Consider the following 23,895-nt stretch of genomic DNA (forward strand, 5'->3'; position numbering starts at 1 on the left):
GGACTCCCCAGCTGACCTTGAGTAACAACCACATTCTGTATGTTATTTAGAGCTCTTCCTACTTCTAAAGTGATTTGATTTCCAGTCTCACCCATCCACGCCTGCAGATGCGCTAGCAAAAGTAGAATGGAGACCACACACCAAACGCTCAGGCCGGAGGGGAACAGGAACAGAAGGTGGAAGAGAGGACACAGAGGCAGGAATGATGGGAGGAGTGTCCTGCCTAGGAAAACCCAGCTTGTCCCCTTTTGTCATACAGAATGGTGGGGACAGAGAGAAACAGGGTCTTGAGTGGGACTGATAAACTGAGTACTACATCTCCTGTCTCTTTTCTACCTCCCAGGTGCTAATGCTACCTGGCTACCCGGTTACGTCATCCAACCAGAACCTACTCAGCCATACGCCATTCTGACAGGTCAACACTTCCGTCTGCTGGCCAGACTAGAGCTTCCATGAGGCCAGGAACAATGTTGTGCCTGAGACGGGGCTTGGCATACTCTAGCATTTGAAAAGTATCTGTCCAGTGAATGAATGCACATTAACAGTATTAAGAAATGCATGGGCTGGGAATTTAGCTCAGCGGCACAGCACCTGCCTGGCAAGCACAAGGTCGTGAGTTCGATTCCCGGTACCAGAACAAAACCAAAAACAAACAAACAAACAAAAAGAAATGCAGGTAACAAAACTGCTTTTCAGTTAAGAACCCCAGTGCGTTCTCCTGTAACACTTGCAGGGAATGCTAGCTGTCCCTAATCCATCAGTTTTGGTGGATACCGCTCTACTCAATTGGTTTGCTCATTGTCCAGTGCCCGGGACCATAAATACCTCCCTCCCACCCACCCCAGTTCAGTCTTCTCCACAGACAGGTGACAGCTCTTCCCGCTTCCCACCGGCTCATGGTCTGTGACTTGAAGGTTCACCCACACCTGGAAAAAAAAAACAAAAACCCAAGGGCACAGGAAAGTATTCCTGCCCATTCCCCACCCACCATGCGAAAAGGTCAGACAGAGCCACCCCAGCAGTAATATGTGTAATTCCAGCACAGATCGTTTTGTACCACCTCTTTGTTGCTAAGATTACCTGCATTATTAAGTAATCTTGCTCTTTGTTTTGAACATGTAAATTTGGAGACTCTGAAAATCTGGCTGGAAATTTTATCTACTGCTTGGCAGCATTCTTTCAAGCTAACCTTCAGCCAAGAGGAAATCCATGCTGAATAGGCTCCCTAGCTTAGGGCAAGTGTTGAGACTGCAAAGCACACAGAATTGGATCACTAAGCATATAAGATCATGACAGGCACCCAACTGAAAGACAGTATCTCCATCCCTGGACCTAATCCAACAGCCTGTGGAGTTCAACCATCCATGCCCCAAATAGATTAAATTTTCTGATTCCATACACTTTCCTTTTTTGTCAGGGTGATAGTTTTTTGGGGGTTTTTTTTGGTACCAGGAATTGAACTCAGGATCTCATGTTTACCAGGCAGGTGCTAAGCCACTGAGCTAAATCCCCAGCCCAGGGTGACAGTTACTGAGTTGTCAGCCAAGGGCCCTGGTGTAGCCCTTGTCAGGGTTAACCCGAGGCAGCGAACTTCCTGAGGTAGAGGTCATCTGTGCTTCTCTTCTGATTCTTTCTTAACTACAAAGGGATAACCCTGGACAAATGAATTTCTAAGGTTCCCCTTGGCCCTGAAATTCTCCTAGTCTGCATCGATGGTGGCACTATATGTGCATGACAGCAGGGATCTGGATCTGTCAGGTACTTCTACCTGTGTTTTTTTTTTTTTTCCTGTGTTCTTTCTAGATAAGAAAAGCAACAGAAACTGGTCTAAATCAGTTCAGTGTAAAAAAAAAAAAAATCAGTTCAGTGTCCCAAACTCCTCTTTTCCCAACCTTGGAGTTTCTCTATGTGAACCGTATTTAGGTCTGAGAAGTAGGGGTCAGAATTTCGAAAAGGCTAATTAGTCTTGTTCCAATGCCTTCAAAAGTATAATCAGATCTCCACTGTCTTTGCACGTGGAAAGACGTATAAATACAAAAAGTATGAAGTGGCTGATCAAAAATGGTTCTGCTGGTATTAGTGGACATGGCATCATTTTGGAAAGAATTCTAATCCTGAAATATCATAAAATGTGTCAAGCTGTACTGGTTTGTTTTAAGCTATACTGATTTCTGTAAAGTAAATCTATTTCCCTTTATACATAATGTGTCCCCTTCAACATAGTAGAGTTTCCAATCCAAAATTAACTTTTTGTTGAGACACTCAGCTGACCACCACTGGTGACGCAGAGTAAACATGACATATAATGTGTCAGGGAATCCACCAGTTTCACTTTGAATCTCCCACCCTGGTCACCCTAGTTGCCCATGTGGCAGGAGGTCCTATTTCTGATTGGTATTCCCTGAGGCCTTCCCAAAAGGAAGATGATTTTGAGGACTATAACATCCAGAGGCCCTTCCTAAATAATTTTATTTTCTTTCTAATCTTGAAAGATTGTGGTTTGATATATGGGTTATATTTCACGGATTTCCTTGAGGATGGTAGCAAGTCTGCTTCCTTCATGGGCTTACCATCTCTTCAACACTTTATTGCTTCTTCTTGTCTCTGTTTAGTATCAAATAATGAAAGCATTATTTCAGAAGATATCCAGAGGCTGGAGATATAGCTCAGCAGCACAAGCGCCTGCCTGCCAAGCGCAAGGTACTGAGTTCGATCCCTGGTACCAAAACAAAACAAAAAAAAGATACCCAGAGAGAAAAGCAACATGCCAAGAAGTCACATACCAAGCAGGATAGGAAATCACGAGGACTTCACGGATTGGTTTATAAGGAGTGCTCAAAATATACAGTGAATATTTACACTTAAATGTTTTTCTTTTACAGAAAAAGACACATTGCCATGAAATCCCCCCCTCAAAACACCCTCCCCCCAACTTCAACACACTTACCCTATAGCTCTTGCCACTTTCAGGGGCAGTTCTGAAAGTTCTGTTTTGTTTCTTTACAAAGCGTGATCAAAAATGGTGACTGCCGCTGCTGAGTGCCATCCAATGGAAGACTACACTTGGAAAAACATTACAGTACATCCTCATCCATGTTATCTACAGAGCTGGTGCTGTATGGCTTCCAATTTTTCCCCAAGGTCAAAAGGATCATGAAAGGTAAACATTTCCAATCGATTCAGGGTACCAAGGCAGTTACGACAGTGTAACTAAAGACACTCACACAAAAGGATTCACAGAACTGCTTTAGAAATTAGCAAGAATAAGTGTGTTTGAAACAAGGGGGAGTATTTAGAGGGGTTTAGTGGCAATGTATTTTTTGTTGTAATCGATTTTCTAAAAATTTAAATATCCACCATACTCTCTCATCACACCTTGTACATAACCTTGCCGGGGTCAGCTCTTGAGTTTTCCTTTTAATCCCGGAACTCACTGTTCATTCACCCAAAGCCTGATTACCAGTTCCAATTTACCTTCAGATCATCAGGAATGAAGACTTTGCGAGCTTTCTTAATCATAGGCTGTGGCTTCAGTTCTTCCTCGGAGAACTTGCGTTTGCGAGGGTCAAACATTTCCTGGCCGGGGATGCTGGAGAGGGCAAGATCTGCTGGATCTGGCTCATAACCCACTGGGACCTGGATGGTGTCAGGATCAATGGGACTTGGTGTATTGCGGTTTGCGGGCAACAGCTGACCTGGAACAGCATAGGAGTTTTAATTCATGCACACTCTAGGCAGATGCAGCAGACAGCCTTTTAATAGTACTCCGGGATGAGGGGCAAAAGTCTTTAATTTACACATGACCCCGTCACTGTTTTATTCACCTTCACCAAGCTTTTGAGAACTCGGAAGGCTGACTATGACTTTCCTCGTCTCACATTATGTCCAACAGTGACCCATGCATACACGTTTACAACCTGGGGAGGGAAACGCTGTTTAAAAACATGAATTCATTCTTTCCTGTCACACACTCAAGAAGCTCAACCACGTGTCAGGCACAGGGCAAGAGGCAATGCGTAGAACCACTTGTTTTTGACCTTTAAGGTATTTCCCAGGGAAGCTGCGAAGACAGACCAATAATTAGGATAAAATGCAGGTGCCTGGCTGGATGTAAGTCTCCAGGGAAGCATGCTTAGAGATGATGCCCACTATGGCTGCATCTTGAGACGGATACACTGCCAAAGAAGATATTCCAGGCACTAAGACAAGACAGAGGTTTGCATTTTTTAGGCACCACGCATAGCCGTCAGGAGCTGGAACGCTGAATGAGAAGAAAAGATGGAGCAAGGAGAAGTGCAAGTGCAGATGTGGCCACCAGCAAGGGAGCAGTGAGGCCCTACACCACACAGTGGAGTCTGAGCAGTAGCATAACAAAGAGCTGATGTTTTCAGAAAAAGATTCAAGCAATGCCAGTGGATGGATGGAAGTGGCTTGACTGGAGGCAGATCAGATCCAGGCTGCTATGTTAAACCATGCAGACATTCTCAGTGGCACAGGAGACGGTGAGGAGGGATGTTAAAAGAACATCAGGTTAGAAAGGACACAGGTTAGAAAAGGACATACTGGAGACACCTGCACTTTCACTTTAGGGTTCAAAGCGCTAAACGCTACAGAAATGCACAAGCGTCCACAGAACAGTGAGTATATTGTGTTTCTGAATTTGTCCTACTGGTGAAAGCTAACTTCACAGGCCAAAATGTTTATGCTGGGAGCTCGGAGTCTTCCCTTTCCTAGTTTCATCTGAGTTTTACAATCACTCCTTTCACACCCAGAGAATAAACGAGAGGATACAGTATCTGGCCCGTCTCCTCTTTGTCCTCACTGCCAGTGGCAGGTCAGTGTGTGAAGTCCTTCTGGTTTCATTAAAACCTACCCTCAGGTCGAAGCACGAAGCCATTGGCTTGGATTCTAGCAAAACTGTGAAACTGTGCTTGTCTGTTTTCTGGAAAGCCCTGGTGGGAAGCTTGCAAAAATGAATGCTCTAGGTGACCTTTTGGGTCCCACTCTGCTTTGAGCTCTCTTTGTATCTTGCTTGCCAAAGAGGAAGAGATGAGCCCCGAGGCGCATGCAGAGGACGGGGACTTCTCGTTTAGCCCAGCTCCAGCTTCCAGAGACTGCTGAGCCCTGTGCTGAGTGCTGTCAAGCTGGATTTGATCTTGCGCCTCCTGACATTGCCTCGGAAAACAAACCGCATTTCGGTTGTACATTAATTTTATTTCCCTTTTGAAAACTCTTTCGATTTAATAACAAAACTACCCAACAGCGTATCCGTACAGACCTTAACACCACCCTACAGGCACAAGCTCCCTTCTCAAAGCATTTTAAATCCAACTGTCCTAAGTTGTTTCAAGTTCCACCTTAATACTTCAGCGTTGTTTATTATACTGTATTAAATGTTAAGCTTATACATACGTACACACACACACACACACACACACACCCTTCTATCATACCACACAGTCTTTTGTGTTTTGTCAATTTTTCTCCCACCCCACCCCCTGCCATGGTGCCTACTGCAATGCCCTACTTCTATGGCAAGCATTCCTCTTTGGGGTGGTCCTGTGTGGTTCTGGACTCTGACATTCATTCATAGTCACTCTAACAATAACATTTTCCACTCAGGCAGAACCTTTCCCTGCATTCTTTCTCTCTAGTCCTTTCCTCCAAGGGAAGTAGGTCAGCTCTACCTGCTGAGTGGAGAAAATCTACCTGGACCCCAGCCCAAGTAAATGGCTTCTCCAGTATCCAGCAGCAAATGGCCAAGTCCTGAGGAACAAAGCCAGGTCCCTTTTCTCCCCAGAGACTCTCCTATCATCTTATTTATCCTTATTTCCCACTGAATTAACTCTGCTGGACTCAGTTTTTTCCTCCTTTAGTCCAAAATGTCAACAGTGCCCCTGGGTCATGGGGAGAGGGGCTTTTCTTTCTTTTTCTTTACATGGATTTAAAACATTTTAATAGTTGTCAAATGCAAATTTCAGCCAATGCAGCAATGTGTCCAGACAGTGAGGGCCCCCGTTGTTTCTACCTCTTCACCCCAAATCGCCCTTTCCCACTTCTCCGCCCAGAGATGACCATCCTTAATAGTGTGCTGAGAGCCTCTCATGCCTGAGACTTCACACATAAATGATTTAGCTGAAATGGGATTATATTACCCACATAGCTTAGGTTAGTTTTTCAATATCTCAACCTACAATATGCAATTTCCCACATTAGTACAAATAGCTACTTTTTAAATGCTGTGTAATGTTGTACAGTATGGATATAATAATTTGTGATCATTCCCCAACAGGCGGATTTTTAAGGTGTATATTTTTGTAGAAGAGATTCCCAGAAGTGGGATTGCTCACACACAAGGCATGTAAAGTTTTTATACTTCTAAATGCACTGCCAAATTGTACTCCAAAATGTCGTATTTATTCATACCAACACCAACAGATATGATAGCACACAGCTCCTCAGTACTAAGTTTTAAAATGCTGCCCATCTGACAAGCACCTATCACTATTAATTTGTATTTCTCTAGCTTTTAGTGACACTTTCCATCTTACATGTTTACTGGGTATTTGTTTAATCTCTGTGTACCATACCTTCATCTTTTTTGCCCTTTTAAATGTGTTTTATTTGTTCATTTATAAGAAACCATTATAGATCATGGATATAATCTTCTTATCTATGTTATCTCTAACAAATATTTTCTCCTATGCTATTTTGTGTTCTAACTTTGCTTATAGGGTTTTTCACTACTGAGATGTTGTATATTGCAATGTAATAATACACTGAAAATCTCTTTTATGACTTCTAATTATACTTTATCCTTAAATCATATTATATATACATATATAATACATATGCATACTAACATATATATAACATATATATCTGTATGTAACTATATTTTTCTCTAATACAACTGTAAATGGATTATATCAGTGATGGTGACCCTTTTAGAGTTGTGACATGCGTGACATAGGTTCACCACCACTGGTTAATGTTATTAGGGTTTTGTTCACTTGGCACTTTCTTTTGTATATTGCATAAGCAAGGGGCATTGCTTAAGGTTTTTCAAACTTCTTACTATAATATCAGTAAAGTTTTATATTTGATAAGGCAAGTTCTGTCTTCCTCATTGTTCTTTTCAGAAAATGTCTTTGGAGACATTATAATATTCATTCTTTTAGAGGTATTTCAGAATATATTTCTTCTTACAGAGGGTTTTGATTTAAGACTGCATGACACCCATAGGTATTTGGAGGTCAACTAAAATAGTGACTACATCCATGGTATGCTCTCCATTTTTATTTTGGGGGGCCTTTTTTCTTTACATTTGTCAGTTCAGTTTTACAGTTCTCTTCACTTTAACCACTTACATTTTTGCTAAGTTTACTGACCTTGAATGTTTTATAATAATTGTTCCTATTATAGAGTTCGTTATTTCCCAGTTGGTTATTACCGGCATTAAGGAAGCCACTGGTTTTAAAATGCTGGTCTTAATATCCAGCCACTTTATTCTATTAGTTCTAGGAATCCCAGCAGTTTTAACTTCTCTTCGTTTTTTAGGTAAATAATCTTATCTTCTGCCTCTGGGGACAGCTGTGGCTTCTTTTGAATGCTTATAGTTACTATGTTTTTTTCAAAGTGTTCATCTCACTGAATTAACTAGGCTCTGGAAGACACTAAAGGGTAAGAGGACTAGTGATCCCCTGCCCCAGACTTTAGCAGAAAATGCATTTAATACTTCACACCTGAAGGTTTGTTCTAGAATCCTCATGGTTACCATTTGACAGTTTGACAAGTTAAGGCAGCTCCAACACTCCCAGCCCTACTGTACTGACAGTTCCTTTAAATATCAGAAAAAAAAAGTATTACATTTTCTCAAATGCTCTTTTGGGCCACTTCAAGAGATAATCATGTGGTTTTTTCCTGTATTTGTTAAGTGTAGGCATGGTGTTTCTCTAAGGCTGTATTTTAAAAATCCAGTGTGCACAAGATAAACCCCATTATGTATACTCAGCAGTCTCCAGGACGTTGTTTTTTTTCTCCTGACAGGATCTTGATGATAGTCATTTCCAGAAGGGCCAAAGAGGATTTCTGGAGCAAAGAATGGAACAAAGGATTGAAAGAAATCTGGAAAGAGATTAGAAGTCACCTTTTGTTATGGTTTAGACCTAGATGGCCTCCAAAAGCCTCATGCACCTCAGACTGTATCTCACTGGTTGGAAGGTGGCGTCTAGTAGGAAGGGGTGGGTCACTGGAGACATGGCCTGGAAGGGTTTATCTACTTCCAGTTCTTCCCTTGTCTCCTGCATGCATGAGGTGAGGCTACTTCTCCTCCACCACGCACCTCTGCCATGCTGGGAGCTGGCTGACCACAGACTAAAACATGAGCCAAAATATCCTCCCCGACTCCCCGCCTCCTGTGCCATTTAAATTGTGGGTGTCAGGTATTTTGTCCCAGTGATATGGAAAATGACTGAGACTCCCTCAGATCAAAGATGATCTCCATTTCTGACAGACGTCGAAACCTCCAAAGAGTATAACTGAACATAGGATGCCCCTTGATCTTACATGCTTTAATCGGAATGTTCAGTTAGCTGAGGAGCTGTCAGTCATCCATGAGTGGGAACAGAAGTAATCTGTGCTCCCTCTTCTCAGGTCATCGGCTTATTTTTTACTTCACGGCTGCATCGAAGTAATAAATAGCAGTTTTCTTTATTGCTTAATTCACAAGGTAACTGCAATACCTCCACCCTTCTGATGTGCTTCTTACTCAGGCAGTTAAATAAACAAGGCGTTCAAGCCAGAGCACACGTCAGAACAGACAGCAAATCCGTGTCTGTCCCTATGTGCATCTGCAGGCGGAGCAACATTACCCTCCACTGAGAAAGGCTGAGGAAAGGAAATGTGTTTTATTTTGACCAGAGGCTTCCCTTTACTTCTGACTGTTTGAGATTCCTCCTCATCCATGGTTGGCCTCAGATCTTTCACTCCTGCCTACTTCTCCTGAACTCCCATCACCAGTTTGGGTCTGTTTGCTTGCAATGATCTTCTGGATGCCAGAAGGTTATAATTTGAATTTGAAATAGCCTTTTTTTTTTACCCTCTTGGTATCCCCAGCTTTCAGAAGAAAACCATCATAGGGCTCACAGACTGCCTGCTGCAGCATGAAATATCCCCAATAGTCCCTTTAAAAGAGTCCCTGTAAGCTTATTGACACTATATCCTGAAAAGTCCCTCAAGGCTAATTGCAATACCTCCTTAATAGTCCCTGCAAGCTTACTGACACAGAGTCAATAAGCTTAGGAGATGCTAGTGAGACTCTGGGGTCAACCCACACACTGACATATGTGCAGAGATTGAATAAAAACCTCACAAGGATTTCCTAAGGGTGTGGGCCTGCTGGACTCCAATCGCAGACCGGCCAGGCTCAATTCCAGTGGCAGCAACATGTTATCTTGTACCAACAAGCATTCCACGAAGGCACTTATGTGCTCATGGCCAGACGTCTCATCCTCCCCTGCTCCGCTACCTGTGTACTGTTCCATGTGACCCTGTAGCTCCAGGCAGAATCTCTATCCCCAGACCTTGGATCCGGGCTGGTGTACTGGCTTGACTTGACCAAGAGAATATGGTAGAAGTGAGGGAGTGCCAGTTTTAAAACCTTCCCTGTAGCATTTGTGATTTCAGGATAAGCATGCCCAGTCTAGGCTGCTGGAGGATGACAGCCACCTGCTACTTAGGTGTGTGAGTCCAGCTACGGTCAGCGAGAGCCACCTGCTGACCCACGGCAATTACAGATGCAGGGGCAATAAAGCCCTGTTTGTGCGTGCTGCTGAGTTTCTATGACCAATAAACATTCTCCTGGTAATAAAATGACACAGACGACTGACCAACAGGCCAAGCTACCGGGTTTGGAGTCATATTTGCAATCCTATTAATGTGACAGCAGACTTTAAATTTGACAGAGTGGTGGTTAACCCGGAAATGAGTCGCACGTGAGCTTGAATTCTGATTCTGACAACTGTATCTTAGACATTTGGCATTTGTGACTAGACCACCAAAAAGAACTGCCCCTCCAAACCCTAACAAGGTCTGTTTCACGGGAAGGAGTGATTAGTGAAGTTTGTTTTCACCTTGTCTCTCTGGGTTTGTTCTCCCACGTGCAGGAGGAGACTGCTATATGTGCCTCAGAGGGTTGTGTGAGAAATGAGCAAGACCGTATGCACAGGTGAAGTGCATAGCGTGATGCGTGGCACCTGGGAAATAATGAATGTTCTCTATGTAAACACAAATAAGAAGTAGATACCACAATCACAGAGACTTTGTAACAAATCACATTAACAAAGCAGACTGCTGGCCCTGCTCAAGGGCATCTTTCAGGATCTACTGCAACGCCCTGCTTGCCTTCCCTCCCTGAGCATCCCTACCGTTCTGCATCCTGCCGGAAGCTACTCTACAAATGCAGACCCCGCCTCCCACAGCAAAGCTGCCATACTTCCCGAAGCCACATGGGATGCCTTTCAAGGCTCCTATGGTGGTTGTCTCCACTCCTCACACAACCCAAGTGAGACCCCTCCCCAGGCTTTGGGAGTCAGTATCCTCGCTTCCAGGACATCCTTCCTCCGTCCTCTCCCTGTCTGATCCCTCTGCATCACTTAGGTGCCAGCTCCAGTACCGTCTACTGTAATCCTCTGACGTTCTCCAGCCTGATTCACTGTCTATCAAACTCTATTTGATTTCCTTTGTAGTATTTATCTCTATTGCAAAGTTACTGAAATTACTGGCAACTTCCCCTCCATGCACATGTAAGCTCCCAGGGACAAGGACTCTGTATTATTTGCTAGTACGGCCCCAGCTTCTTTCTTCTTTTTTATTTTGACAGGGTCTCACTATGCAGTTCACGCTGGCCTTAAGCTCACTTTGTAGCCCAGGTTGGCCTCGAACTCACAACGATCCTCCTGCCTCAGCCTCCCGAGTGCTGGGATTACAGGTGTGCACCACCACGCCCAGCTTTCAGCCCCAGCTTCTAGATGGAGCTGCATGAACAGCATGGTACAAGCAACTACTGAGCAGTCAATCCAAAATCTTCCTGGATCCTAATGAGGATGACTTCGGGACCAGGGGTTATTTGTCCTTCTTACTTTATTTTGCAACTTATCTGAAATCAGAAAAAAGATACTAATTTTAAAAACTGGAGTTGGCCTGCCTTTGCACACACATACTCCTAGAGGCTATGCCAGGTGTGCTGAGATGAACAACCGTGCCCTAGGCAGGAAAAGAGGAGGAGGAAGAGAGGACCAAAGAGATAGACCGGAAGAGGGTGGAGAAGGGGAAGGAAGATGAGGAATGCAGAGCATGCTGCCAGGCTGCAGGCGGCTGCTGTACTCAGCTAAGGAATGGAGCTGATAAGCCAAGCTGGTCCCGGCCCAGGTTTCACATCCAAAAGGCCACAGCATGGGCTGGGGATTTAGCTCAGCGGCAAAAAGCGCCTGCCTGGCAAGCGCAAGGTCGTGAGTTCGATTCCTGGTACCGGAGAAAAACCAAAAAAAAAAAAAAACAAAAAAAACAAAAAAAAACAAAAGGCCACAGCAGCTAGCACCTGCCAAGATCTCGACGACCCAAGTGTGCCGGGTGGCAGAAGGGAGGGAGAAGGGAGAGAACAGTGGAGGAGCCCAAGAAAGACTACGAGAATGCATCCAAGGAGAAATAAAGAGAAATAAGGGCAACACGGAAGGAAAGAAAAGCACCCAAAGGAAGGAAGAGAAAGGAGAGATAGGAAACGCTCACCCAGAGAGGAAACTGGAAAGGGTCCTCCTGGATCTCAGGACTGATTTTTTTTGTGTTTGGTGCATTACATGGTTGACAGATGATTACAGGATAAAATAAATCGCGCGCGCGCACACACACACGTCACATTCAGATGCAGCATCCAGTCAGGGCTCAGTCCGTGAGTGCAGAACAAATGCGCTGAAAGGCCTACTGTAAAGATGCCTTTGATCTCCGTGGCTCTTATCCAGCAACTCCTCACAGAGTAACAGGCTGTCAGCAGAAAGAAGGGGAAGGCCTGCTGCTGAAGAGCCTGCTCAGTGGCAGTGTGTAGACATCAGGGAGGGAGGCTGTCTGCTTCTGTTTACTGGGAACGCAGAGCGGGGAAGTCCCGCAGGGAGGCAGGCAGGCGCCCAGCCCACAAGTAATCAAAGCGAGTGGTCCTTCAGGGGCTGTGGGTGGAGCCTTGCTATCCATCAGACTTTTTGGTCATACCACTCATTCAAGCCTCACAGCAGCTTGGTGAGGGTGCCGTTATCGGTATCTCCACACCAGTTTCCAGGTGTGGAGATTAAAAAAAAAATGAAAATAGAAGGTGCAAGACAAGCCAGAGATGCTAAATCTTTTGTTGCAAGTTGCCCAACAGCAGACAAACACTCACTGCGCATTTCTTCTCACTCCAAAAGCCTTGTTCTAAATCACACAAATACCCCAAAGGTAAGGCTGGGAAGCCCAACCCTGCCTCAAGGGCAAGTCAGGGATGGTCCCACTTCAGGACCTGGGCTAGAAGCCGCCTAAAGAGCACTGCACTCCATCATCAGCCATTTCACACCGCAGGAAGAAAAAATAGAGGCTCAGAGGGTGAGACCACCCGCCCCAAGCCATCAGCTGGAGGGCTGAGGGACGGCCAGGTGGAGCTCCATCTGAAGCGGGCCTGGCCCCAGCCTGTGCTGTTTCTTCTGCACACACCCCTCCCTCGGGCCAGCAGAAAAGGAACAAAGCGAGGCCTCACCAGGCCCTCTCCTCTCCCAGCTTCCTAGACGGGTGCTGGTCCCCCACAGAGGTCGCTGCTCTCACCTACCATGGCCCAGAGTCACCGGAAGCTGCAGGCAGCCAGGCTTCCTGTCCCCTCCCTCCCGCCCTCCTCTTTCACCCCGACCCCTCTTCAGGAATGGTGGGCTTGTGTCAAGGACAAGTCCACATCTGACCAAGCAGCAGCTAGCTTTTCCCCGCCACCTCTCATGCCCAAGTGTTCGCAAGGAGCCTCTGGATAAGCCGGAGAGTGTGCCTCGTTAGGAGCCGGGCCAAGATTCCTGGGCAGAAAGGGCACTGGATACATTCTGTTCCGTGACTAGGAAGCTGGCTTCAAAGGTCACTTCAGGGGGGAGGAATGCTTGCATCTATAACTTGAATTATCACTGAGCTAAATGATATTTGGTTTTGGTTTAGCAAAGAGACAGCTGGGGTGCTGTTCCTGGGCTCTTGCTGTGGCCTGCGTCTCTCTGCCCAGGTCTGTCCTGGAGGAGGCCGCAGAGTCCATGTGAAAATATAAACAGATCAGGGCTCTGTCCTCAGCTCTGGGGCCTGGGGCCAGGCACTCTGCCAGAGTCCTGTCCCACCTGTCAGGTGGAAGAGACACACTCCTTTGACGGGCTGGCTGGGAGGCCCGTATGAGGGAAGACCACCTGGTAGGTGTGGAGCCGGACCTCTCCCGTCACAGCCCTGGCTCTTGTTCCCCCTAGCTCCAGCCCCGGGGAAGCCTGTGAGACCTCCCCAAGGACAGCATGACTCTGTGCCCAGGCCAAGCACTTTGCCCTGGGGTCGTGTATCTGCGCTCACAGCGACCCTGACTTGACTCGGCAGCTGCAGACTTGGCAAGAGCCGGGCTGGATTAACAAGGCCTCTCACCCCGAAGGCCTCTGGCATCACGCTTCTTGTCAGCACTGTCAGAAAACCCTGCCTCGCTGAACCCACTGAGAGGTGAGACCAGAGCTCACAACTGCAGCCCGCAGGGAGCCGCTTAGGAAGGGACAGAATGGACATTCCAAGCAGAGGTCAGCGCGTGGGTGGCCCCCGCGGCCTTCCCACCACTGACCCCGCGAGGAGACCAACGAGCCCCTTCGGCCTGCTCTTCCTGGCCGAGGAGCCTCTCCCTAGACAGGCAGGGTCGGTGAGTGGCAGGGAAGGGGACACTTGTGGTCACCCCAAGGTGCACAGAAGTCGTGGAGGGGCCGGGAACGAGCTCACGATGCAGAGGTTCTGAACGCCAGCGTGAGGTGTACTGCAGGTCTTAGAATCCTGGGCCCGCAGAAAGGGTAGGGACGGTCACAAACGGGAACCAGAGCCTACCTCCCCCATCGCCACGCGCAAGTCCCGCCCCGCACTATGTAGTTTCTTGGTTTTGCCTGCACTCGAGGGCAAGCTGAGGCGAGGTGGGGTAGGTCTGCAGCTGGCCGCTAGGTGGCCCCCGTCTTCACTCACGCTGTTGTGTGCACCAGCTACCGCTCCTGAGAGGCAGCGGCGCCGAAACCAACATCTGGACCTTGTTGGACTGTACGTTTGCATCCATGGCCTTGGTCTGCCCTCGCGATAACCCTGTGAAATGGGTAGGGGCTAGTGGGCCCATTCTACCCATGGAAAAACTGAACAGCTGAGCAGTTTCCCTCACTCTCCTAGGAGGGTCAGCTTTCCTACCAAGCAGGGAAAGGCGGTCTCCCACACCTATGGTCTATTTTCAGAAATCTTTACTGATAACTCACACCACTTGCATCAGCACCGCCCAAGTCCCCGGAGCCTCTTTTGTTGCTGGTGCTGGTGAAAACGTGCAGGCCCAGCCGTGGGAAACCTGCAGTCTCCAAAGTGCTGCCGTGGCCGGTTATTAAACTGGCTCCGTGTCCTTCAGGACACATTGATTTTTTCGCAGTGCCGCTGGACGGGCGCTGTGAACCAGGACCCAACTGCAAACAAAGGGCCGAGCTCTCTAGAGTGAGTCCCTTCCTCCTCTGCCAACGCCCTCATATCAAACTAAACACAACAAAGGAAGAGAAGCAGGATTGTTTTAAAGTCCGCATTTCCGGATGAGCTCGAATAGGATTCAGGTGTGTGAATAGGATTCAGGTGTGTCTGCAGTTCTGCGGCTTCTCAAGGAGACACAAGGTTCTTCCCTGCGGGAGTCTCTAGGCTCAGCACCCCAAAGTAAATATGCTTTTCCAGAGCCTCCTGGCTGTGGCTCCCGGCCAGTGTTTTGTGCGATTCTCTTACACGGGTGTTCACAGAGAGCCCTGCATCCATCAGAGGACCAGTCGTCACTACCCGCCATCAGCTAGCACCAAGCCAGCACACTCAAGGCCCCCTCATCCTCCAACTCCTGCTGTCAGCCTCTCCTGCAGGTCTCCTCATGACTGTGAGTTCTCTATTTCTCCCTCACGTCAGGCTTTAAACTTCAGCCATCCCTCTCCCAGGAGGATGGGGAAATGAACCATGGAACCATGCCCAAAGACACCACTGGTTATGGGAACCCTGGAGATATTCCCTGGGCCTCATAAATAACAGGATGGGAGATGGGAGATACTAACTAAGGCTCTTCCCAGCTCTAGCAGTAAATTATTCTTGGAGTTCAGGGAAGTTTACTTTCCATTTCAGGTTGGTGTCAAAGGCCAGGCCCAGGCTATTTCACAAATGACTTGGACAACTGTAACGCTTTTCTACCTGGTCTTCCTGCCATTTGCAATCACATGCACCCACAGAGCTCCTATGTTATTCTTCCTAGAACACCCTCACCCTGGTCAATTGTAGGCAGCGGTTTCCCAGTGCCTCCCAGCCCTAACTCCCTGGTACCCAAGGGCTCCTGCCCTGTCCCTGCTCCAGCCAGGCTGGCAGCCTTGCTCCTAGGTACCCATCAAGTTCAAATTCAAACCCTCCTGCTCCTGACTACCCCAGGGCTGGTGACAGATCTGCTAGCTTCTCTCACACGTAATGCCTACTCCATTTTGGAGGTTTAGCATATGCCAACCTGGAGTTTATACAGAATAAATGACTCCATAACCTTAAAGCAATTATCTCTTCTCCAATTTGACAGGAAATCTTTGCAGATAAAGGACACACCACTGACTTGCACAGATGATGATTAACAAAGGCTTAGTGATTAGAACACTCATTTACTTAACAAACTTTTATTGGGTATCTACCATGGAGTAGGTTCTAAGGACATACGAATACTCCCTGGAAGCATGAATCTGCAGGCGGAGAGAGGCAGGTAAACAGCTGATTAGATTACAGGGTGCCAAGTGCTATGACAAAGCTCTGTCCAGGGAGCCAAAGGTTAGAGTTTAGAGGCTGGTCGCTAACCCAGCTCTATGGAGTAAGTTCAAGGACATGAGGAAAAGTGTCTCTGAGCGAGCTGGCTTCCTGGCCATGTCACTGATGAGGGAACTAAAGGGAGGAGGGGTGATCAAGGCGGTGGTAACAAAATACAGAAGACACAAGGACACCAAAGAACTCATGGGTCAGTTAGGGAACTGACAGTAGCCGATGCCGCTGGAGCTCGGAGCCAAGAGGAGGAGGAGCGTGAGTTAAGAGGAGACACAGAGTGACCTTAAGACACTCACAAGGGCCCTTGTATCTCCCACAAGGGCACAGAGACAATGACATTACAGCAAGGGGGATGCTTGAAAGAGTCATTTCAGGAAGCTGACTGTGACTACTTAGAGGTGGGATTAATGGGGAAGCAGGACTGACAGGGCTCACCCATGTGAGGGCAGAGAACTGAGTGGGATCCGGAGTCCTCCACAAAGTGGGGTTGGTTCTAGCCTACTGCACATGTGGAGAATAGGCCAAGGTAGTTAGCTAGGCACCTGGACACCTGGACATGCAGTGTCATCATCCCCTGAAACTGGAGGACAGTGGGTCATGCGTGTTTAGAAGAAGAGAGGATCTGGGGTGAACCGCAGCCCCCCGATGAAGGCTGCAGGAGAAGGCCTCAGCCTCATCTACTCATCAGACTCCAGAAGAGCAGAGTTAACTGATGATACAGAGGCGCTCATCTTCATCTTCCCCCTGGTACCCAGGGGGAAAACACAGAGCAAGAAGAAAATCAAAGAGCCTGGGATCACTGCCATTTATGTATGGGAAGAGGACGCTGGTGCGTACCTAGGAGGGGCCGGAAAGACAGGGGACACACCAGAGAGCTGGGACTGACCAAAGACAGGGCCTCCTAATTACACTTATAATCCCTCTCTGGCAGCCACTGTGCCTCTTAATCAAGTAGCTGCATTTCCTTCATTAAACAAATAAGAAACAATGCAAATAAACAAATTAAATAGCTAGTGAGCTGGAAGAGTATCTTCAATGATTAGGGCTGACTCCAAAGCCCTTTCCTTCTATAGGTCCACCTCTTCGGCATCACCCAAGGCCACTGGGATCAAAGATTAGTACAAAAAGCTAGCGTCCTGCAACGGCTTTCAAGACACACTCCCAGGGCCCACAGGAGGCAAGGAGGCTGCTTGTGATGTGATGTTAGGTACCTACTTTGCATTCTCTGTGGAAGGGCTTTTTGTTTTTTTTTTTTTTTTTTTTTTGGCATACTGGGAGTTAAACCAAGGACCTTCACACTGAGCTACATTCCCAGCTCTTTTTTTATATTTTTATTTTGAGACAGGGTCTCATTCAGTTACTAGGTTGCACAGGCTGGGCTCAAACTTGGGAGTCTCTTGCCTCGGCCTCCCAGAGTGCTGGAATCACAGGCGCGCGTTACCACGCTTGGCTCTGAAGGGTCTGCTGAAGGTACTCACAAGAGCCTCTTGGTAGGTTAAGCAACCTAAGTGAACAGAGGTACTTCCTTGTGCTATCTCAGTTGCACCTGCTCGCTAACATCCTTTTTTATTTATTTCCCAGTCTGGAGTGAGTCCTTGTGCAGGTTGAGAGGATCATAGCTCAAATGGCTGTAGACAGACGCCATATAGCTTACAATCATAGTAGTCTGCCCCAGAAGCTATGGAGGTAACACAGAATAGGGATATTCTCTCCCTATTAATGAGACTTCTCAAAATTACCAAATAAATGTTTCTAGGCAAGCCAGGTGGGGACTGTAATCCCACCACTCGGGAAGCTGAGGCAGGAGGCTCACTGCAAGTTCAAGGCCAACCTGGGCTACAAAGTGAGTTCAATGCCAACCTGGAATACATAGTGAGACCCTGTCTCAAAAAGACAAAACAAGATGTTGCTAGGCAATAGAAGCTGTGTGTGTGTGTATACACACGTGTGTGTACATGTGTGTGTGTGCATGTGCATGCACTGTCAGGAATATGGATTCTCAGGGAACAAATCAACTTAATTCTACAGAGTAAGCTACAGCTGGTACCTAAACAATACGGATTTTGTGCGCCCACTGTCTCACTGGGGGTAAGGTGAACCGTCTCTATACTGCCAGCCTTACTCCCTTACCTGCTTCAGGTGAAGTATTCATTTACAAATCTAGCTCCTGCCCAGCTGTGTGAGGCTTGTACGTGTGTGAGGAGGGCCCATAGGAGGAAGTGCATTATAAAGAAGTGAGAGCTCAGTGTCCCCAGGGGGAAGGGAAGGCTACCGGACAGGCAGGTAACATATCCAGTTTGCAGCTATCCACGATCTGAATCAACATTCACGGAGTCTGCTTCTGATTTTTACATCAGATGCAAGCCAAGACTTGGGAAAAGGCATACTTGGGTTTTCTAAATGAATTCAAATTCCATGAAGAAGGGAAAATTACCAAATACACACTGATATAGAAAAATAATAAAAATGGCGGGGTTTATTAAATCTAGTTCTTTCTGCTACAGCCTTGGCAGGGAAAAAAGGACAAGCAGGTAAATTCGCATGGAAATCTGTCAGTCAGTAGCTATTCAGCTTAGCTCTAAAGTCAGGCAGTTCCTTTACATACACTAGAGTGATATTCTAGAGCAGACAATTTCTTAGAAGTGTGTTGTTTCAGAAAAACTGAAATTTTCCAGCTTGCACTAAGATTAGCCAAGCTAAACCCATCTGGCTCCTGCTTAATGTAGCCTATGGTGAAATCTTCATGGGACAAAATTCTGCCTTTATACTTCATAGGCACAGGGTAAAGTCTGGGTACCTTCTGAGTAAAAAGAAATTAGATAAGTCATCATGAAACACTCGGGTTGTTGATTTTATTGTTTTCTTTCTCAAGCCCAGGCGCACCAGGAAATCTCACCGTTATGCTGAAACCTCTCAGCAGACCACTATCCCAATGCTTCTAAGACCATTTGCCATTCCAGTGTGTCGGAACGCTGTCCCAACCAGCTTGTACTGTATTTCCTAACATAAAACTCCGTAACAGAAATCAATTCTTATCAGGCTGAACAGGCTGATAAGGAGCCCAACTGTGAAGATAAGCCAGGCAAATGCTAGCTGGGAGGAGGCAGGAGTCCGTTTCTTCAGAAAGCAAAAGGAAATGCTGTTAGAAGAAGACAAATGGCCCAGAATGTGTTGGGGGGGGTGGTGGTGGTGAGAGAGACAGAGACAGAGAGAGAAAGAAACCTTGTCTCCTGATGCCACAGAGCAGGAGACTTTGCAGCAGCTCAGACAGAGGCATGCAAAAGAAGGTAACAAGGTTCAACCGCAAAGAAAGGATCAAAGAACTTGAGGCTGGTGATTTTTCTTCTGACACAGTCTGTACAGAAGGGCAGTACTGAAATAATTCCTTCAGGTGGATAATTCTTGGCACAGGCATTGAGGAAGAGATGTTCAGTCTTCTCTCTACTATCTGTGGAGGCTGCTACAGGAAGAGAATGAAGACACCTTGAATTCTCAAAGCTGGCAAAGGGTCCATCCATTTCCCACTAGACTAAGGGAAAGCGGCATGATCCCGTGGTATTTCCCACCCATTTTAACATCAACAAACTCTACCGACTTCTAATGGAATCAGAGACCACATCAGTAAAAATCAAAGAAGTCTTTCTGAAGAGTTTATAAAAAAGAAAAGGATTATGATTAAACAATTACAGAATAGCAGGATGAACCTATGCTCTAGTTGTTTTAAATACACAGTTTTAACAAATACAGATTCACTTAATGTGTATTTCTGTCTAAACAGAGATCTTTATTTTGTTACGAATTTCAGGAGAAGTGAGCTGTTCCATTGCTCCTAATCGACCACAGGAAGGGAAGTGCCGCCATTTGGGTCTCAAGGACAAGACCGAGGCAGCATCTCCTCTCTTTACCCTCTATCTACGCCAGTCTTCTCAGCTCTGGCGTTGGTCACATTCACCTGTAGAATCTGTCACTAGCATAGATATTCAGTCTCCCTCCCAGCTCACTCGGAAAATCTGGCATTGAGTCTGGGCTCTCCAAATTTTATCACTGAATGAAAAGCTTTCTAGATGCACTTAGCAGGAGTGTGAACAAGTTCATTCCTTGGGAGCATGCACTCTTGGATTCACCAGTTCCACAGCTAGGAACTGAACCTTGTGGTCAGCCACACCAGGACAGTGGCATCCATGGATGAAACCAATCTCGGTGCCTAGAGGCGATGCTAACTGAATTACGGCACATCCAGACAATGGCACTGTGCTGCTGGCCGATTTATATATACTAGTACAGAACAATCTCCAAAAGATATTAAATATAAGAGGCAAGTTGCAAAACACTAAGGATCATGTGTGACTGTATATACATATATTTCCATATTCCCATGCACGCGGTATACACACACCCACATACGTGCTTATAAAGACAAAGAAGCTATCTGGAGAGTAGGCAAGAAACTGCTGACTGTTAAATGTGGAAATGGGATCCGGGAACTCAAGCTACACTCCTGTACAGTTCTGACATATTACTGCACTCCTCGGTTGCTTCTGTAATCAAACATTTTGAACAACTTTTTCTACCTCCATTCATGATTCTCATGTAAGGTCAAAGCTGAGAACCACCCCGGTCTAGAGAAAGGCGTTCGCCACCCTGTTCACACCATGTCATATGTGTGATTCGCCAGAAGGTGGCACTGCAGAGGCAATCACTCAGCTCTTCAACTCAAATTGTCACCACCAATTTTTCATTAACTCCAATCTTTTCACTGGTCTAAGGACTATTTTATCCTTAAAGTACTCAAGGCATTCTGTGCTACTGCTGCAATAAGGGGAACTTTACGCATATGGATGCTGTACACCGTTGTTTTCTTCACCCAAACCCATGGGTCACTCAATGCATCCTATTGTAACGCTTGGGAGCTGTTTTCCTGCAGAACTGGCAGTGCTTGCTTGGGGATCCTCCCCCTTCCTTGCTTTTTCCCTACAGTCTTTGCACAGGTTCACTCATCTCATCTTATTCCAGGGTCAGCTCCACAACACAGGAAGTAATACATCATGTGGGGCATTTTGCCCTTTCAAATTTGTCCTGATCTTTGACCCAAACAGTGATACGAGGCAGCCCAGAGCAAGAGCTGTAGGCTCACCTGCCTTCCCACTGATTTTCTGGAAGTGGGTGTGTTGCCACAGCAACTTTCAAATCACAATTATGCCGCCTCTAACCTCCCAACATCTTCTTAAACACACAATGTTTGGTCCCCCGGAAGCGCAGAGCTGCAGGTCCCTCAGGTACGGCTACCACCCCTGGGGCTGAGGTGCACAGCCTTTGTATAGGTTCATTTGTATTCTTTTTTCTCTTATTTTTTGTATGTCTGATCCACCTCGCATAGCACTCTGAGCTAAATGTTCCTTTCCTATGAATTACCGGTCCATATTTAATGGAAATTCACTCAAGATAACTCAAAAACTCCGTGGGTCACTTATTATAACCTTCCCTTGTAGTCGTATTACTTTTGCTCATTCTTCAAGATACAAAACCAGGGCTATCTCTGGCTTCCCTGCCGCTTCTCCCTGTTCAGCTGATCATTCTTGTCTTCCTGGTTCTGCCTTGCACGCGCCCTTACGCCACCTGCCACACGCCTTTCACGATCACTTTATCTCTTTGTAGTTCATAAGCTTCTCCTGTTGAAAGGAAGACACGTTTCTTGTCTCTGAAATGCCAGCACCTCACTCAGTGCGGGGGAAATGGTTGGCCTTCTGAAAACACCTGGTCAAAAAAGGAAGACATGCGCTCCAAACAAACACCCATGTGCTCCTGGGTGCTCCATTCATTTTATTATGTTATTAAATAGCAGGGACGTGGCATGAAGGCTGGGCCTCTGACTTGAGAGTCTGAAATCCATAAATATACAAACGCTTTTCAAAAAGGAGAACACAGAAGGTCCACTCCCTGAGACTTCCAAACCATCCTTTTTTCGTTCTTGTTTTTCTAGTCCAAGAAGTGCATGGGAAAGGAGGCTTCTCCATCTGGAGAGGAGCCGTGAGCCCTGAAGAAGGAAGCCGTAACATTCCTTGAGTCCTCACAAAGCAGCCTGACATCTGGTCCACACTCGGGGAAAGAGGCCACATCCTCATATGCACAGCTATTTTTGCAACCGAGCTGCTGAAGCCTTGCTCGTACAACTTGCCTTACACACAGGAAAGATACAGAAACTAATATTTACCAAGTTCCAGCGACATGCTTTGTGCTGCTTCCCAGGAGTATCTCTTAAAAGGCTATTTCCCTGTGTTGTATCTACAGAGGGTGCTCACGGAGAATGTCTCTGCAAAGGACGTGGAGAGGGTACTGAGGGAGGACCTCTGTCACTCTCCTATACCCCGCTGGTGGCAAAAAGCACAGCTGATGGCCAACATATCCATGCATTCATACGTGCTTCTCAAGAAGAATGTCTCACCATGCAAAGGGAAATCTGCTCATGAAAGACTGAGATTCTCACGACTGTGTTGCTTGCGGTACTGGGGCAGGTCATAGTGTGGGCCCAGGGCAACAAATCCTGTTCTCTTTCACATACATGGACTGCGCTGTAGGCTCGGCACAAGCAGCCTAGGGACACAGCATTCCTAAAGTTCCTGGCACCCCTTAGGCCACCTTCCTGGATTGCTACATCTCCCTGGATTGCTGTCTTCTTCATTTCATGGTGGTTCTCTTCTGAGATCAGGTCAGAAATAGCTGTGGCTTTCAGAGTTGCAAAAAAGCACAGATTTTTACTTGAAGCCTTTTATGATTTACAAATAAAGCCTGTGTTTTGAAAGCTAGCCTGTTTCCTTAAATTCCCACGAGTTGACCAAAGACACTCCAGGACCTCCACTGAGATGTCTTCTGATGTCACTCCTTTTCTCTTCCGCCCCTCCACATCCAAGTTCCCAGCACATATTTGCCACTATGCTGTGCCACTGACACCGTGTGTGATGATTCTGGAAGGTGGATGCCCTTCCTCCATCAAGAAGCCCCCTGCTGAGGGGACGAGGGCAGTAGTGGCCCAACACACAGCTCTTGTGACAGACAGCGGTGTCCTGTCCCATCCCGCTGTCAATTAACTGCTCACTCCTCCCTCTGTTCACTTCCTCTGGGCCTCAGTTCTCTCATCTATAAGAGGAAAGTGCTCATCTGACACTATGACCAGCAGCACCCAGAGATTGTCGAGTGTGCATGAGATAAGAAATATGAATCCCATAGTCTAGCACTCAGATTGTAAGCACCCCTAAAGAAGGGCTACTATTACTGGGTTATTTCTTTACTACATTTTGTCTGATAGAAGTTCTACATTCTGAGAAAAATGGGTGCCCAGTTGATTTCTGAGTCAGAGTCTTCCAGTCAGGAGAGAAGAGGAGAGCTCTGCCGCCCCTTGAGAGCACAGTGTGGACTGGCCATCGCCTGCACAGCCACCAAGCGCGGCAGTCATGTCTTTGGCCTCTCCTGGAACACACTGGGTAGACACAGCTCCTTATGTCTCATGGCTGCCCCAGACCTTTCTGCTCACATAGGTTCTTCTTTCACCCATTTGCCTTTCTCCAGAACCAAGGGAGGAAGATCAGTCTCCTGTGGTCTTGCTAAGGTTGTTCAAGAGATGCTCCTTTTACATTCCCAAGGGAGACATCCGGGAACATTAGGGCCAGCTGGCCTCCCGCCCTCTGATGTACTGGGTCACCCAGGGGAATGCAAGGTTCCACTGAACTAGGCTAAAACCAGGCTTATTTATCAGTACAATGAATGCCAAATTCTAGGAGGGATTATGACCTGAGAAAACAGACTTGCAATTAATTACTGCAG

At 46.7% G+C, this 23,895-nt stretch overlaps 1 protein-coding gene across 2 annotated transcripts in view; it reads right to left on the reverse strand.

Annotated features, from left to right (window-relative positions):
* Hlf (hepatic leukemia factor) overlaps positions 1-23,895 on the reverse strand; it is a 54,272-nt gene that overhangs the window by 6,716 nt on the left and 23,661 nt on the right. For both annotated transcript variants that reach the window (XM_005394082.1, XM_005394081.1), the window contains exon 3: positions 3,475-3,695. In XM_005394082.1, coding sequence (XP_005394139.1) covers positions 3,475-3,695 — 221 coding nt within the window. The remainder of the gene's footprint in view (positions 1-3,474; positions 3,696-23,895) is intronic.

Source organism: Chinchilla lanigera, unplaced genomic scaffold, assembly GCF_000276665.1.
Source record: "Chinchilla lanigera isolate Chin_1 unplaced genomic scaffold, ChiLan1.0 scaffold00050, whole genome shotgun sequence".
In the NCBI taxonomy this organism is placed as follows: Eukaryota; Metazoa; Chordata; class Mammalia; order Rodentia; family Chinchillidae; genus Chinchilla; species Chinchilla lanigera.